This window comes from Heteronotia binoei, chromosome 15, assembly GCF_032191835.1.
Source record: "Heteronotia binoei isolate CCM8104 ecotype False Entrance Well chromosome 15, APGP_CSIRO_Hbin_v1, whole genome shotgun sequence".
NCBI lineage: Eukaryota > Metazoa > Chordata > Lepidosauria > Squamata > Gekkonidae > Heteronotia > Heteronotia binoei.
Window position 1 is genome coordinate 44445372 of NC_083237.1, and position 17151 is coordinate 44462522.

Consider the following 17151-nt stretch of genomic DNA (forward strand, 5'->3'; position numbering starts at 1 on the left):
CCATAGTCTATATAGAATATGGCCTCTGCAATTACAACTGAATTTCTAAGTTTCAGCTCCAGTTTGTTTAGGGGGGAAAGTTTCTAGGCTACATAGTTATTATTGAATACTTTAAATTCTGCTTCAATAATTGCACAGGGTTCTAGTCTTCACAAAACAAAACTGTCACGTTTGGCGTTGCCAACAGGCTTGGGAAAATGCCCAGTGCTTTTAATAGAGAATTACTGGGACATTATTTATCTCCATGCCATGAAGAGCTGCAGCTGCCTGTTTCCACACATTAAGCCTTTGCTACGAGGAGAGGACATTTTTCTTTGGGCCTGTTTGCAACCGTATCCATGAGCAACATAGCTACCTGTCTGGGTTTTTTTTATGACTTAATGAACTCCTGTTCTACTCCCTCCAATGCCACGCCCAGGTACCCTCTGGAAACAATTTTAGTTTCTATAAAAACACCCAAGGACCTCCCAACCGGTCCCGAATTAAATATTCTAACCAGACAACTTTATGCAAAGTGATGAGTATATGCATGAATTATTTTCAGCTTGGAAATTTGATACTTTCCAGTACAGACTGACACTCCCTGGGGGGAATTTATGGGGTATTTAAAAAAAAATCATTATCTTTGGCAACAAATATATATTGCATTACCTTATTATGCCAATAAACTATCCTTAGATCTAATTAATGAGCTAGAGGGGAAAACCAACCAATTTATGACTGCAAAAACCATAACGAGAAAACTTAGGGAATGTGTGGAGTTTGGATGCCCCCTTGTGGCCACTATGATAGGATCTGTAAAGGAGGAATTCCCCATTTTTCCAAAGCTGGGTTTTCCCAGCAATTCTTAACTGGGGAGTTCCAAGCCAGGAACTGCAGGAGTTGTTGCGGGGAGGGCAGTCATATCTGCAGAATATTAAGACAATTCCTGGACCTAGAGGTTCTGTCTAAGAGGCCATTCCAGCACTCTGATCCTGCAGTCCTGAATCCAATTTCCCCTTCTGCCACCTCTTATTGCCTCCTTCCAGCATACTTTGGAGGTTAGACACTCCCACAAACTTGACTTATCCCAGCCAGATCTGTGACAGCTCCCGAACAATGTTAAGGGCCTACCTCTCTGAGGTACCCAGGCACACTGGCTCCCAATTCTCCTCAGCCCATTAAAAATTCAATCAACACTACCAATCAAAGCCTAGTGAGGAGGATAACGTTGGGAACATCTGCTTGCAAGTATAAAAGCTTGGCTATGGCCAGTAGCCTGAACCAAAGGGAAAGAATCAAAGGGCTCTGAGTCCTTGGTGGTTAGCCTGTGGCCTTAAGCAAGCTGGCCCATGGATTCAGGACTAAGGTTGCCAAGTCTTACCTGGTTCCAGGTGGGGGATTGTTTTCAAGTGCGCCTGGCACGATGACATCATCCAGAAGTTATCATGCTGGGCACGTCACATGCACAGCACGCTAGCAATCAGGTAAAAACTCTATGGCACCATAGAGTTCCTTTACCTGATTGCTAGAGCGTCACACGCACAATGTGCCCAGAGCTTTAATATTACTCCCAAGTGACGTCATCACACCAGGCACATCATGTTGCACCAGAGCTCTTTGGGGTCAGGGCTCCCCCCCAATGGCATCTTATGGGGCTGCGGGTTGGAGGCCCAAAATTGGGGGAACCCCCACCCCCGGTGGGAACTGGGAAGCCTATTCAGGACCAACCAAGGATGCATTTATTTCTGTTATTCATTTAAATTATATTACTATAAACTCCCATTGAAGAGAAAAACAGAATACAAAACACCTAAATAAAGGCCCTGGCTACTATTTCCATCTTATGTACCCCTGAAGCTGCCATTATACTGAATCAGACCATCAATCCATCAGTGCAAGTACTGTCTACTCAAACCAGCAGTGGCCTCCAGGGTCTCAGGCTGAGGTCTTTCACATCACCTGCTACCTGATGCTTCTTGCTGGAGATGCTGGGGGTTGAACCTGGGACCTTCTGCATGCCAAGCAGACACTCTTATCACTGAGCCATAGCCCTCATCCCACAAAGGCATTATGTAATATCCCTGGATTCTTTTCATTCACATGTATCACAAGCTCAGGCAAAAACACTTGGTTCATCGGGACTGAGTTTATTTGTTCCGGGCGCCTGCCCCACACCAGGCATACGACAACCCCCTCCCTCCCAAGCGATACCCCTTCCCTAGTCGGGTGTGTGTGGGCGTTGTTAGACGAGAAAGCCAAATGGGATGGGGTGTTCCTTCCTCACGTATCAGGAGATCAGTCTTTGCGGCAAAGTCCCTTTGCATCTTCCCCCTCTACTCCCCACAAAGCACAAGTGACTCGCATCTTTCCTCCCCCTCTAAAAAAAACAAAAAGAACAAAAAATCAGGAGGAGGCGAGTGCTTGACGGGAAAAAGTAGATGGGGGGGAAAGTGCTTAGTAGCCTCTTGCTGTAGTTCCTCTGTCCAGACCGCAGTCCTTTGCTTATCAGTTTATGTCGAGGTTCAGAGAATCCTTTGTAGGGTGCAATGTTTCCTGGGGCTGCAGCCTCCCCTTACCCCTCCCCAAGAAATCTACTCGTGAACATCCCAGATCTCGGAGAGAAGCGGTGGAAGTTTCTTGTCTTGAAGACGCAAAGCGAAGACCTGCTCAGAGTGTACGCTGCTCAGGGTCCGCAAGCTCACCAGCTTCATCAGCATGCGTGGGAACATCAGGTGGTCCTATAGGGCAGTGGCGGAAAATTTAGTCAATGGTACCCAGGTTAAAAGTCCCCAACCTTCAATACGCTTCACTGTATGACATCCACATCTGCTTTACGCTGCTGATGTAAACAGTAAACAGGTTGGATCTTTTCTGCTGTTCTGTTAGCACAACAGGTCCATGAGATCCAACCTGTTCCAAGTGTAAGAAAAAACATAAGAACATAAGAGAAGCCATGTTGGATCAGGCCAATGGCCCATCCAGTCCAACCCTCAGTGTCACACAGTGGCCAAAAATACAGGCGCCATCAGGAGGTCCATCAGTGAGGCCAGGACACTAGAAGCCCTCCCACTGTGTCCCCACCTTGAATAAATTAGTCTTAACATTCTGTTAGTCTAACATTGATTTATGTTCTTAGTGCTCCAATTTAGAACATTTTCTTCTTCATTTTAGATCCCCTCTATGCCAGGAGATACTAAACTTTAAAACTTGCAACTGGTTAGTAGTCCCTAAGAGCATTTCACTAGGCATGATCTAGGTTTCAGTGTAGCTGCCCTGGGCATGGGGTACTCATCTGTGTTCTAAAAGGGCTCAAAGTCTTAAGAACATAAGAAAAGCCATGTTGGATCAGGCCAATGGCCCATTCAGTCCAACACTCTGTGTCACACAGTGGCCAAAAAAACCCAGGTGCCATCAGGAGGTTCACCAATGGGGCCAGGACACTAGAAACCTTCCCACTGTGCCCCCCCAAGCACCAAGAATACAGAGCATCACGGCCCCAGACAGAGAGTTCCACCTATACCCTATGGCTAATAGTCATTGATGGACCTCTGCTCCATATGTTTATCCAATCCCCTCTTGAAGCTGTCTAGGCTTGCAAAAAATTCAACTCAAAAAGAGGAGGGGAGAAAGAATCTGCCATTGAATTGTCCCTCCAGCATTTTTAAACAAACGTGAGTTAGAGGGAGCCTTGCGACACTTTCATCTATGCACCACACATACACACAATGAGGTGCAGGTAGACTGGGGATGTTGCAAGAGGCAACTTGGCTGTGGGAGCAGTACAGGATCCCACCACGCCGGGGCAAGTAATTCTGTGAAGAAAGGGTGCAAATACATCTGTTGGCACAGCTGTGCTCGCTCCAGGGAGGAAACTTAGTCTGTGATGCAACTGATGACATCATGTCAAGGAATTCGGCATGATTTATTTTCTGTAGCGCATGGAACACCGTCTGCTTCAGGCACAGATCCTACCCACCTTGCAAGACAGACGTGACTGGAATTAACAGCCAGAGGCGCACTCTGGGGCCTGGGCTGTAGGTAAGAGAGAGACAGAGCGCTAGTGCCACAGAACAGCAATGCGAGTGATGTGACTTGATCTCTCTAGGACACTTTCATCCCAGCCTTCCTGCGAAGGAACTCAGGGTGGCAGACACAGTTCACTCTGCCCTCTTATCCTCCTAACCAGGGCTTTTTATGTAGCAGGAATTCCTTTGCATATTAGGCCACACCCCACCCTACTGATGTAGCCAATCCTCCAAGAGCTTGCAGGGCTGTTCTTACAGGGCCTACTACTGTAAGCTCTTGGAGGACTGCCTACATCAGGGACGTGTGGCCTAATATGCAAAGGAGTTCCTGCTACAAAAGAATCCCTGCTCTTAGTTAGATGTTAGTCTCGTTGCATTCTCTCAGATGATGGAGACCCAGTGAGTCGCATGAGCAAGTGGAGATTTCAAACTAGGGTTTCCTCAATTCTAATCAGACACTAACCATAATATGCAGTTCTCAGAAATGGAAAGGATATTTCAGTTCTCACATCCATAATAAAATGACTACCAGAGAGCTTTTTCTCCCTTTCCCATAATACTAGAACTTGGTAGCACTCAATGATGATAGGCATTAGAAGAAGAAGAAACTGGATTTATATCCTGCCCTGTACTCTGAATCTCAGAGCAGTCACCACCTCCTTTACCCCCCCCTCCTCACACACACAACAGACACCCTGTGAGGTTGGTGGGGCTGAGAGAGCTCTTACAGCAGCTGCCCTTTCAAGGACTCCTACGAAAGCTATGGCTGACCTAAGACCATTCCAGCAGTTGCAAGTGGAGGAGTGGGGAATCAAACTGGGTTCTCCCAGATAAGAATCCGCACGCTTAACCATTACACCAAACTGACTCCTAGATTCAAATTAGATTCAAGATGGACAAAAGGCAATACTTGACTCAACAAGGAATTAAATTGCAGAATTCGTTACCAGAGGATATTACAAGAGCCGCAAGCACAGATGGCTTTAAAAGGGGATTAGATTCTTGGAAGATCAATCCATCTGCAACTAATACCCATGGCAAGTCCACATCTAGAGGCCCTAAACCTCTGGATTTTAGTGGTAAGAGGCAACTTAACCTTGGCCATGATGCTGTTTGATGGCCTTCCAGGGCCATAGGAAAGGAGATGCTTGCCTAAAAAAGGCCACTGGTCTGATCCAACAGGGCTCTTCTTATCAGCCTTCACACTGTATATCAAGAGATAACACTGGCCTACATTACAGGATTGTTGTAAAAATTACTGCGATAATGAAAACTATAACATGCTGTATAAATGTGAAGTATTAGAATTAGGTTTCAAATCTCCTGGTGCCCAAGGGCTTGGAGAGAAACCCTGTACTCCAGCAGATTTGCTTCTCCCCGTGTCGAAGGCAGGAAACGTGACCGTCATAAAGTAATCGTGATACACTTTTTCCTGAAGAAAAATAATCTCTCCCTGAAGCACCATGTACCACCCAGGCAAGCCACTTTTTAAGAGCATATAATCATTCCAAGGATTTCCCAATGTCAGTATTCTGGCTTCATATTCAGGGCCTTTCCACCTTCCAGTCCCTATGGATGAGCCGCTGGGATGAAGCTTAATTTGCCCTTATCCACAGCCAAAAGAGAGGAGATGGGTTGCTCAATCTGCAGGAAGGAGGCAGTTTTTCCCTTTCCCTGCCAAATCGCTGAAGACTGAAGGCACATCCCATGGCTTTGGGTTCTTATTCTATCAACTGGGAGGTTCTGGAGCAAGATCTGCTAAAGACCAATATGTTGTCACAACAGCAAATTCTGCCAGGTTATCAGAGCTCAGCCTTGAGTTCTGAAACACGAGCCATTTTGCCCCTCATTCCTTTTCTCATGATCCCAGTTTCCCCATCACATTTTCTCCACCACACTCCCTCCCCCCAGCGCCCAGCCCAGACACCTGCGGCCGGTTGAGGCGGATGTAGGAACTGAGGGCCTCGACGTAGGGCTGCTGTAGCGCCTCCACCAGGCCGTGGTCCTGCACATTGGGCCGGTCAGCGGAGAAGATGTTGATGGCGATGAGGAGGGCGTACTCGGCGTCGTCCAGCTGCAGCTGCCGCATGGCCCGGGAGAATTCGAAGATGGGGTTGATGAACTCCACTTGCAGACCTTGCAGGAGGAGCAGTTGAAAGCAGGAAGTGAGAACGGAAAAAAGGGTACGTCTCGCTTGCCAGGCTGAAAGCGGCCAACGCCAGGGAAGTCCCTGCTAAAAACAAGCAAGGACTACCGCCAGAAATCGAAGGCAGGAAACGCAACTGTCATAAAGTAATCGTGATACACTTTTTCCTGAAGAAAAATAATCTCTCCCTGAAGCACCATGGTAACGATCTACCAAAAGCATGGAGGTTCAAAGTTTCAACTGAGCCAGAAGGTCTGAAACAGAATACACCCTTTTTGCTCTCAAGACTGTATGTGCAAGAAAAAGACACACAAAAGATACAGAAGTACAAGGCATTGACCTCAGAACTGGCTAGATGCCAAATCCCTGGATGATAGTACCACCCAAGCAAGTATGCCACCCCAACAGACAGCTAAAACAAAATCAGGAGCTTGGCAGATCTGGAAACACAGCGATCTTTCCCATGTCCTTTCACCAGAAGCATGAAGAGACCATTGTTGCAACGCTGGCATGAATCCTGTCTGCAAGGGTTACACCCTTCTAAGCCCACTGAAGTCAATGGGTTGGATCTTAACCACTTTTCCACTTGCAAAAGAAGGTCAACTATTGGCCACTTGAATGGGTTGGATCCAACCAGGTTTTCTGCTTCTGGAAAAATGACTACCAAAAAAAAAACTATGCTGGGGATTACTGGAACTGTGTGGACAAAAGCCACACGGGACAAGGGATTTAGGCAAGACTGAATGAATAAGCTAGAAACAGCTGTGTGCCAAGGGTCATAGGACACACCATGGACTAAAGCCAAGAGGGAATGGAGCCACAGAAAGAGAGAGAACTGAGCAAGTCCAAACAGAAAATTCTGCAAGATCCAAACTATATGGCTTAGAAGACTGTAATTCTGTTTACGATTGCACTGTGAAACAAATAGTAATTTTTTTTGGGGGGGGGGGTGTTGGGGGGGAGGTTCCTTCATTTCCAATTCTTGATAAATTTCCAGTGGCATGCTGTCCCAAGGAGAAGGGTTTTCTGTTTCTGTTTATTGGATTTATATCCCACCCTCCCCGCCAGAGCAGGCTCAGGGCAGCTCACAACACATAAAAACAGTTCACATTACATTATTAAAACCATTAAAACAGTTAAAACATATTGGTGCTAATATCAGTTGACACTATTACAATATTACATTTCAAATGGCATTCAGAAGAAGGCCGCCGCCATCAGAATAGCACCAATTTAATAATCTGTTTTAACTGTTTTAATTATTGTTATTTATTATTGAATGTGTATTTTAATACTATTAATCTATTGTTCTTGGGATTTTATGTTGTAAGCCGCCCTGAGCCTGCTTTGGCAGGGAGGGCAGGATATATATAAAATAAATAAATAAATAAATATTAAATAAGGTATCCTTCCCTAGTCCTATATCAATCATTCCAGGTTAAAGGCCTGCCGGAAGAGTGTCGTTTTACCAGCCTTGCGGAACTGGGCGAGGTCCCGCAAGGCCCTAACTTCTTCTGGCAACTGATTCCACCAAAAGGGGGCAGCGATCGAGAAGGCTCTCTCTCGAGTTGATTTTAATCTTGCCTCCCTCAGCCCGGGGATCACTAATAGATGTTGTGTCCCAGATCTAAGTACCCTCTGGGGAACATGTGGAGAGAGACAGTCCCTAAGGTAAGCAGGTCCTCAGCCATATAGGGCTTTAGAGGTGATAACCAGCACCTTGTAGCAAATCCGGTATACTATTGGCAGCCTGTGCAGTTCCCGCAGCCTCAGCTGTATGTGCTCCCACTTGGAGAGCCCCAATTTTCTGCCAAAGACTCCCAGCCCACTCCCAGTATGTTGTACGTTGACCCCTCTCACCTGCACGGTGAAAGTCATCCTTGCTGTAGGTGAAATCTTTAAGAAACGTAATACATTGGGTCTCATGGTTATAGCGTCGGGCTGTCTCCAACAGCATGATCTGTGAAGACAAACAGGTGTGAAGTCATCTGCTGTTCTTTGTTTACAGCCAGTGTGCAATGATGACAACATCACTGCCCTAAAGAAGTTCCCACTGTATTCCCTTTCCAGAATTCACTATGTTATGTTCTGTACCCAGGGTAACTCAGAGTAAGGCCTAGTTCAAATCATGGGTTGGACCCAACCAGTTTTTCTGCTGTTGAAAAAGAGAGGCAGGGTTCCCTGACCAGCCAAAAATACTATGCTAGGGATCATGGCACATGCAAGGATAAATGCCATGTTGAACAGGGGCTGTAGTAAGGATGGACCCAGGGCGAGACAGAGTAAAAAAGCTAGCTGGATCCACCCCTGTATTTGAGCCACACCACTTGAGACTCTAAGTGGGCCAACCTGGTTGAGTTCTGTTCCATTTTAAAAAATGAATAGATTTGATACTTTACTGCGGGGTGTCAAACATGCGTCCAAGGGGCCAGATCAGGCCCCCCAGAGGGGTCCTATCAGGTCCACGGGCAAATCCAAAGTAGGTTCAGCACCTGAACAGCATACTCAAGATTGCTACAGCACAGACATTGTCACCATTTTTTGATGCAATAATTCAGAACAAGAGATGTCAGTTATCAGACTGTTAAATAAACAAAATACCGCAATTTTAAATTTAAATTAAGCTTGTTTTAAATTTTTAAAAATATCTTTGTGTTTGTGTCCACTTCCTGGCATTACATTTTATGACACACATGGCCCAGCCCAACAAGGTCTCATTTATGTCAGATCTAACCTTCATAACAAATGAGTTTGACACCCCTGCATTACTGCGGTATATCTGAAATGTAATGCACACTCTTCTCCATTTTAAACTGTAACTTTGATAAGTTTGGAAACACATACCATCTATAACAAACCAATCCAACCCTGCATATAAAAAACAGTAACGTCAAGAAACCCTTCTCCCTAAACATGGTACTTTTCTGTTTGGTTGGTTTTTTTACTGGTGCATCCCTTTCCCCCCCGCCCCCCATCAGCAGTTGTGGGTGGCACAACCCACAGGTTTACCCCCTTAATCAAAGGTCTTTTACGTGTGCTTCACCCACAGATACAATAACTCTCCATCTGCATTCTCCACTGCCTACTTAATGTTGAACACTTTCTACTTCTGGAAGCAGAACATCCAGTTCTATCAGGTACACAAGATCCCATTTGTCAGTGATAACAACAAGATCCAGCCATGTTACCGAGTATGCCCGAATGCCCAGGAACAGCATGGACAGTCCAAGGTTTGGAAATAACACTTCTAGCCACTGAAACCCCTAAAACAGAGAGTTGGGACCTCCTGACGGGAAACACTCCACGCTCATTTACCTCAATGGTAGAAGCCTTGAGCAGCGCGATCTGGTCCTCCCGAGAGAGCTGCAGGAAGCCAGGCACCTGCTTGGCAAAGTCCACAATCTCCTGCACAGAGATGATGGCCAACTCCGTGAAGTGGGCAAAGCGTTGCTGGCGTGCCTCCCGACTGTTGGGGTCACTGCCCATAGGCCAAGGCTGGGGGACAAAGCAGCGGAATTGCAAGAGAAACAACAGAGACAGGTGAGGAATGAGGTGAGTAGGAAGGTACTTGAGCTACACAGGATGCCCAGCAAAACCCTGAGTTCAGCTCCCTGCCCCCCCTCACCGGCCCATCCAAATTCTACCAACAATTTCTACTGCCCAAGGAAGTCTGGCTAGAAAAATGTATGCCATCCTGTTCTTCCAAATCAGCAAAACACGTTATTGCATGTAATGCCAAGGTGAAAGAAATAGTAGTTCCCCACACACACACCCAGTAGAACTGTCACTGTTTTCAGGATACTTTTCCACAATAGTTAACTTTCCTAAAAAGCATCACAGAGTGGGCTAGGGAGACCTTTCTGGATTTGGGGCAATGTGTATTGAAATTCTTTGACTGGTCAAAGGTTCCTTGTGCCAAAAACAGAGGGGAAAATGAACTCAGAAGCACAATACAGATGAGACTTTTCAAATTTTTAGCCATGTTTAGATGGAAATCAGATTTAACTGCAGCCCACTCTACTTTTATAGAGGCTTTGGTTCAGCTCCCAGATCTTGATTGCTTGACGTCATCCCTTTAATCTGGAAGACGATGGGAGCCTGTGATCTTACCCACAAGAACTTAAGACATTTTCCAAATTCCTTGCTCATCCCCCTAATTAGAATTTCCCATTTGCAAGAAACAGACTGCGTTTTCCTTCTGATACAGTAAAGTATCTTGTGGGCAAAAGCAGCGAGGGGACCAAGAATCTAACCTCTACCCCACTCCCAAAAAGACCCTTCTCGTCTCTTACAGAAGTCCAGGGGCTCTCTCTCCCTTTTCCATACTCCTGACATACAAAACCCATATTGCTGTACAGAGAGCCCCATTTTTCTTAGCACCAGCACATTGAACTGCATTCTTCCCAGCCTGCAAGAGGCCCTCTCAACATCTCTTCTTGCTGAGTTTAGATGAAGAAAGGCCTGAGAGGGTAAAGATGCCATCTCATCTGAAAAGGGGGCCATGTGTCACTTATTTCCTTCTTTTTAAACAATTCCTTGTGGCTGATCAACAGGCAGTTTGACAGTGGCAGTCATAATACACCAGTCTATGTGAGGAGGAAACACTCCTGGTTTGGCATTCCATGTTTATTTGCATGTGTGAAGGGACTGGAGGATAAGGAATGGTTGCCTGTCTGTGATCAAGGAAGTCTACAGAGAGGGTGAGGAGAGATGGGGGTGGCTCAAGGTGTTTTCAAACCTGAGGTTAACAGTCCCTGAAGCAACCACCTCAGATAACCTGGTTAGAGGGCCAGCCATAAGAAGAGAGAGATTTAAGATCAGTGGCTACAGATTCAATTGCTAGGTTAGCTCTGAGGAAGCACAAAGTATGAGAGTGAGAGAGCATGAAGGAAAGTAGGGGATACAGCCCACCAAGCATCTATCCATTCCTTGTCTCCTAAGGAAGACTTCTTCACTTTCCCCCTCCCTCAATGAAGGACTGACTGGTGGGATACAAATCAACCTCCCTTCCCAGCATGCCTCAGGCAGTCAATGGTGGAATGCAGTCATGCCAGGAAATAGGAAGCACCACAGAGAACAAGTGGGTTTTAGTATCTCTGCAGGACTAATCAACAGTGTGGTAGGGCCTGATGATTTCCATCATGACCAGTGTTTCCTCTAAGCTGAGTTGGCATGAGATAAGCTCACAGATTTTTAGCTTCCTACTCACACATAAGAACATAAGAGAAGCCATGTTAGATCAGGCCAATGACCCATCCAGTCCAACACTCTGTGTCACACAGTGGTAAAAATTTTTTATATATACACACACTGTGGCTAATAGCCACTGATGGACCTCTGCTCCATATTTTTATCTAAACCCCTCTTGAAGCTGGCTATGCTTGTGGCTGCCACCTCCTGTGGCAGTGAATTCCACATGTTAATCACCCTTTGGGTGAAGAAGTACTTCCTTTTATCCGTTTTAACCTGTCTGCTCAGCAATTTCATCGAATGCCCACGAGTTCTTGTATTGTGAGAAAGGGAGAAAAGTACTTCTTTCTCTACTTTCTCCAAACCATGCATTATCTTGTAAACCTCTATCATGTCACCCCGCAGTCGACATTTCTCCAAGCTAAAGAGTCCCAAGCGTTTCAACCTTTCTTCATAGGGAAAGTGTTCCAGCCCTTTAATCATTCTAGTTGCCCTTTTCTGGACTTTCTCCAATGCTGTAATATCCTTTTTGAGGTGTGGCGACCAGAACTGCACACAGTACTCCAAATGTCCTAGCTCAGGAAGGATGACCCCAGAACACAATAATTTATGCAGTAGCTCACAACTTTAATACCAGTAGCTCACAAAGTAAAATTTTTGCTCACAAGACTCTGCAGCTTAGAGCAGGGGTGTCAAACATGCAATTCGGGGGCCGAATCAGGCCCCTGGAAGGCTCCTACCAGGCCCCCGAGCATATTGCCCCCTTCTCCCTATATCTTGCTCCCGTCTGCAAGCAGCTTGTTTTGCAAGGCTTGCTCAGTTGCACAGTAGCTACAGACCATTGGCTGAGGCTCCTCCCTTGAGTAGGAAGGGGGAGAAGGATAGTTTACTTCGCTAGGCTCTCTCAGTTGCATAGCAGAGCTACTGAACCAATCTTCTCCTCCTTCCCAAGACCCCTGGGGAAAGAAGGAAACAGCCAGAGTGTCCTTTGCCCAGTTCCCTGAATCCCATGGGAAAAATACAAAGAAAACATCTTTAAGATCAGTGAGTGCTAACGTTTTAAACATTTTTTAAGTTTTTTAAAATATATATATATATATTTGTGTTTGTCTGTGTTCCTTATCAAATTTATATCTCTGCCACCTAATCTTAAATAGGTACATCCATGACCCAGCCCAACAAGGTCTCATTTATGTCAGATCCAGCTCTCATAACAAGTGAGATCAACACCCCTGGCTTAGAGGGAACACTGATCATGACCAGCCCCAAATTATGTATAGTGGATAAACAGCTATACCAACATATTTCTGAGAGACAGGAAGGAGCATCAACTGGGTATCTGAACATCATCTTGACCCCAAAGCACCTATGATTACCGTGACTTTGGGCTGGTCACTGAAGCTCCTCTTGTTGCATTGCTGTTGCGCGGCCACCAGCTGTTGAATCATGCCTTCCTGCTGGGGGGTGAGGGCAGCTGGCTCGGGCTGGAGCAGGACAGGATCGCAGGGCAGAGGGGGCACCCGAAGGACCTCGCCTCCGCCCCCTTCCCCGCCCGATGCCCCTTCTCCCTCCTGCTGTTTGCGGATCTTCTTTTTTCGGATCTGCTCTTCAGATAACACACCTGAGGAGAAATCGGTACAAACATGTCCCTGGGTTTCCACTTTGCATCTCTCTCCATCTCTGTCACCCTCTCCCCCCCCTCTGCCCCCCATCCCCCCATACTCACATTCCTCCCGCATGCCTGCCTGTCGACACTTTTTCAAGCGGCATTCCTGGCACTTGCGGCGCATGTACATGTCCATGTGGCACTGCCCGCTGCCCTTGCAGGTGTACTGTGCCCCCTTGATGACGCTGCGCCGGAAGAAACCCTTGCAGCCCTCACAGCTGAGGACGTTGTAGTGGAACCCCGAGGCCTTGTCTCCGCACACGCTGCACACCTCGTCCCCCAGCATCTTTGGGGCAGGGCCCTTCTTGCGCTTGCGGGCTGGTTCCTCAGCTGGGGAAGTTGGGAAGGAAAGAATTGGAGAAATAGTTAAGAGAACCGCAGGACCACTCCCTTTTCCTGAACATCCGTTTCAATTTCTGCACATTAGAACGCCTGCAAATAATTCTCAATCACTCATAAAATAGGGCTTGTAACCTTAAAGGCCCCATTTTTTTTCCAAAAGGAGAACTAAAGTTGAAAGAACGAGGGAAAAACAAACTCATTCAAGATTACCCTCCTCGAGCTATATCAGTGATGGTGGGAATTCATCATTGGATTCATACTCACACCCCCTCTGTCCAGTAAAACAAGCATGTAAAAAGCAGTCATAGTGGTATGTATTGGGTATTAAGGTAGCTGTTTACTGATGACCAAAAGAAAGGACAAGAGCTCTTTTAAAAAGGGATGTATACATATTAAGTAAATATACAAAATTCATGGATTAAAATTATTACCACAATAATTTAAATAGAAATTCCACCCACCAACAGGCCGAGTTAGCCTGGGACAGCAAAGTTCAGTTCCTTGTTCCTCGAACATTTACACTGTTTCTTCAGTGGCAACACACACACCTCAGCCAATTTTAATGGACAGAAGCAGAACCCAGGCATTTAAAAATAAAAAACAGGACCAGAAAATGGACATCCTATCACGTTATAGTGCATACCATGATTTGGGGCTATGGTAGTTGCCTCCTCATACGATTTCCCTGACTGAATTTTTTCTTCTCACAGGCAACTTAAAGTCCAAGGAGGAAAATAAAACAAGGGGACAAACATCCAAATTGTTTTTTATCTATACCAAAACTAATGGCATCTTGGAGGGTTTTTAACTAGAAAAGTGACCAAAGAGAAAAGGCTAACCTCTCCCTCCCAGAGCCCTGATCTAAATCAAGCCCTCCTGAGGGCAGCCTTTACACATCAAAGCCAGGCCGAGATCCCCAGTTTAGTTTGTTCCTTACAGGAGGCAAAAATGAGCATCTTTCTAAATAAATGGTTCAGCTTGTGATAAAAACAGTTTCAGGAGAGTTTCTGGTTTACAAACTGCAGGCAGACATTGCACGTGTGTGCGTTCCCACTTGAAAAACCTCCATGCACGCAGAAATATAAATGACAGAGAAAAAGGGATCTAGAGCTGCTACTTCTTTGTGGCTCAGTTGAGACATAATACAAAACTGGAGTTTACATGAACCACAGCTATAGTTTGTGAAACCAGGATTCCGCTTGCACACAGTCACCTGGACCCAAAGTCGAGTCCCTTTCCCCCGCGCTGTGTGTGGAACTCTCTCCATCGTCTGTGCAAACTGCCTCAATTTTCACGGCACTCAGAGCCTCCGGCCTGGTCTCTGTCCACTCATCTTTGACCTGCAGAGAGGGCTCCCCATCTTCTGTTTACAAACAAGAAAGGGGGGGGGGGAGGAAATATTTGATATTTGAAAAGCTCAGCTTGTTCAGTAGTTGGCCAGCGGGTTAGTTGGCAGTCAGTGACTTACCCAACGGTAACCGAAGTTCATTGGTGCCTGTTTTGGCCATCTCAGGGTGTCAACCACAGCCACATTGCATAATGCAGCCCTAGAATCAGGCAGATAAAAGGAAAAGAGTTCAGCTAAGGCCACACTGTCCCCTGAGTTCTGTTTCTCCCTTTCCCCCCATCTCCTGAGGTAAAGGGATAAAGGCACCTCCATTTTACACAGTTGTAACTGGGGGCAGGTGCTAACGCAAGGCATTGAAAGGGCAACCCAATCCTTCCTGGAGCGCTTCCTCAATTCAGAAAGAACATCTCCAACTTCTTCAGTCTTTTCTATTACCTGAGGAGGCAACTAAGCAGCCTGTCTTATTTAGACTGATCTCTTCCTGTCTCATTGATTTTCTCTCAGCTACTTCATAAATGCTGGGCAAAACTCAGTTGCCCCCCACCCTGCATCCCAACATGAGGTCTTCCAGAAATTATTTTAAAGAAGCTCTGCTCACCCTTTACTTTAAGACTCCCCCCCCCCAACTCCAACCAATCACAGAAATGTCTAAAAGTTATTTACAGGACCTTCAAAATGGAAGAGGGCACAGAGTCTCTTGACTTCTCTGTGTATAGTTAGAAAATCCACACACATCCCCTTTCCTTCATCTAACTATCTATTATCCCATCTCTCCTCTTAAGAGTTCAGGGTAGTATACAACACTTTCCCCTCCTCCATTTCTCCTTACAACCACCCTGTGAAGTAGGTTAAGCTGACAGAGAGTGACTGGTCAACATAACCCAGCAAACTTCTTTCATCTCTCTCATCTCTTCTAAAGCCGACTGACTTCTGGTTTCAGCTCTCACAACATTCCTTCTTCCACAGCTCCACATATACACACATTCCATTCCCATCAACACTTGCATATCCTAGGGTTCTCCTTTCTAATGCATAGTGGAGTGAAAGTGCTAGCAAGAGGTCGTTTTCTTAAACCTCATCTTTCTCCCCACAGTGGGGAAGAGAGCTAAATGAAAGCAGTGAAAGTGCTGGCAAGTCGTTTTCTTAAACCTCACCTTTTCCCCCACAGTGGGGAAGAGACTCAGCTGAATGATGTCCACATAACAGGGTTCATGGGGCCGCAGTCAAGAATGTGGAGCAGGGCAAAGGCAAGTGGTTGAACCAGTGGGCTAAGGAAGAGCTGCAAAAAAAAGAAACCAAAATCATCCTCTTTCATTTATTTCCTTCTTTCCTAGTCTGCCCTTCTCAGCAACTCTCAAGACGGATTACACAATTAAAAGCAATATGACAGGAAGATTACAATTTATACAATGCAATAAAAACTGGATTACAAAATTAGGGAATGCTCTAGAAAAGACATGCCATAAGAGAGGGTGACCCAACTGCTGAAAAATGCTGCAAAATCAGTACAATGTATAATGCAATGAAAACTGCCAAACGTTTCACAGCCAATAACTGCAGCTCTGTTCCCTTTATATGCGACAGAAAGCGAAGGTAATTTCAGTAGCAGTATTTGCCTTTTACTTGTTTATTTGGTACAGTTTTATCCTTTTTTTTCCTTCCAAGGAGCTACACAATTCTTTTTTCCTCCTCCATTTTACCTCACAACAACCCTATGAGGTAGGTTAGGCTGAAGAGTAACTGACTGCCCTGAGGTCAGCTTCCACAGCAGAACAAGAATTCGAACATGGGTTTCCCAGATCCGAGTATGACTCTCCAGCCCCTTCACCCAGCTGGTTTACAATCAGTATTCCCTCTAAGCTGAGTTAGCACGAGCTAGTTCACAGATTTTTAGCCTCCAGCTCACACATTTTTGTCTCAGCTCAGGAAAAATGGCCCCAGAGCACCATAATTTATGCAGTAGCTCACAACTTGAATGCCAGTAGCTCACAAAGTAGAATTTTTGCTCACGAGACTCTGCAGCTTGGAGGGAACATTGCTTACAACATCCATAGTTCAATACACACTTACAGATCCAGGGATATACGTTGGGGGAATCGAAAACAAGACACACTCCAAAAGAAGAGAAGCTACCAGGGATTAGTTCTCAGTGTGTTTCACTGTTGCTATCTAAAGGAAATAACTCATCTGTAAAAACAAAACCATCAAAATATTATTTTTTTAACAGATGAGTCATTTCAGTCAGTAACGATATCGTGGGTTAGATATAAGGGTTGGAATGTCTCACAGATCAAATGAAAGATCACAGATGTCTTCCTTCTCATTAAGATAACCATGATCTATAACCCTGACCATGCTTTGTCATTTTCACATCCATAAATGCACAGCAGAAACAGTCATCCACGTACCCTGAAAGAGTTAAAAAAGAGAGCCACTTCTACAATGCTCTAGC

The 17151-nt window shown here is 45.6% G+C and overlaps 1 protein-coding gene across 2 annotated transcripts; it reads right to left on the reverse strand.

Annotated features, from left to right (window-relative positions):
• Nucleotides 1-2109: 2109 nt before the first annotated feature.
• On the reverse strand, nt 2110-15985 carry NR1H2 (nuclear receptor subfamily 1 group H member 2). 2 transcript variants are annotated; one of them, XM_060256099.1, is made up of 9 exons: nt 15854-15985; nt 14820-14898; nt 14565-14711; nt 13070-13339; nt 12720-12964; nt 9469-9648; nt 8014-8113; nt 5935-6143; nt 2110-2720 (listed from the first exon to the last, which is right to left on the reverse strand). In XM_060256099.1, the coding sequence occupies exons 2-9, from the start codon at nt 14857-14859 to the stop codon at nt 2574-2576; spliced, it is 1338 nt and encodes a 445-aa protein (XP_060112082.1). In that variant the 5' UTR covers nt 14860-14898; nt 15854-15985; the 3' UTR covers nt 2110-2573. The 2 variants fall into 2 exon arrangements, with proteins under 2 accessions (XP_060112082.1, XP_060112081.1); XM_060256098.1 differs by having other exon boundaries at nt 14565-14714.
• Nucleotides 15986-17151: the final 1166 nt, after the last annotated feature.

Excerpts from the sequence above, each read along its gene's own strand:
- NR1H2 (XM_060256098.1), bottom strand. The coding sequence starts at position 14,859 with ATGGCCAAAACAGGCACCAATGAACTTCGGTTACCGTTGG. Across the intron at positions 8,114-9,468 it reads TCAAGGCTTCTACCATTGAG|ATCATGCTGTTGGAGACAGC; the intron begins GTAAATGAGCGT and ends TTGTCTTCACAG. Across the intron at positions 2,721-5,934 it reads TCCGCCTCAACCGGCCGCAG|GACCACCTGATGTTCCCACG; the intron begins GTGTCTGGGCTG and ends ACTGCCCTATAG.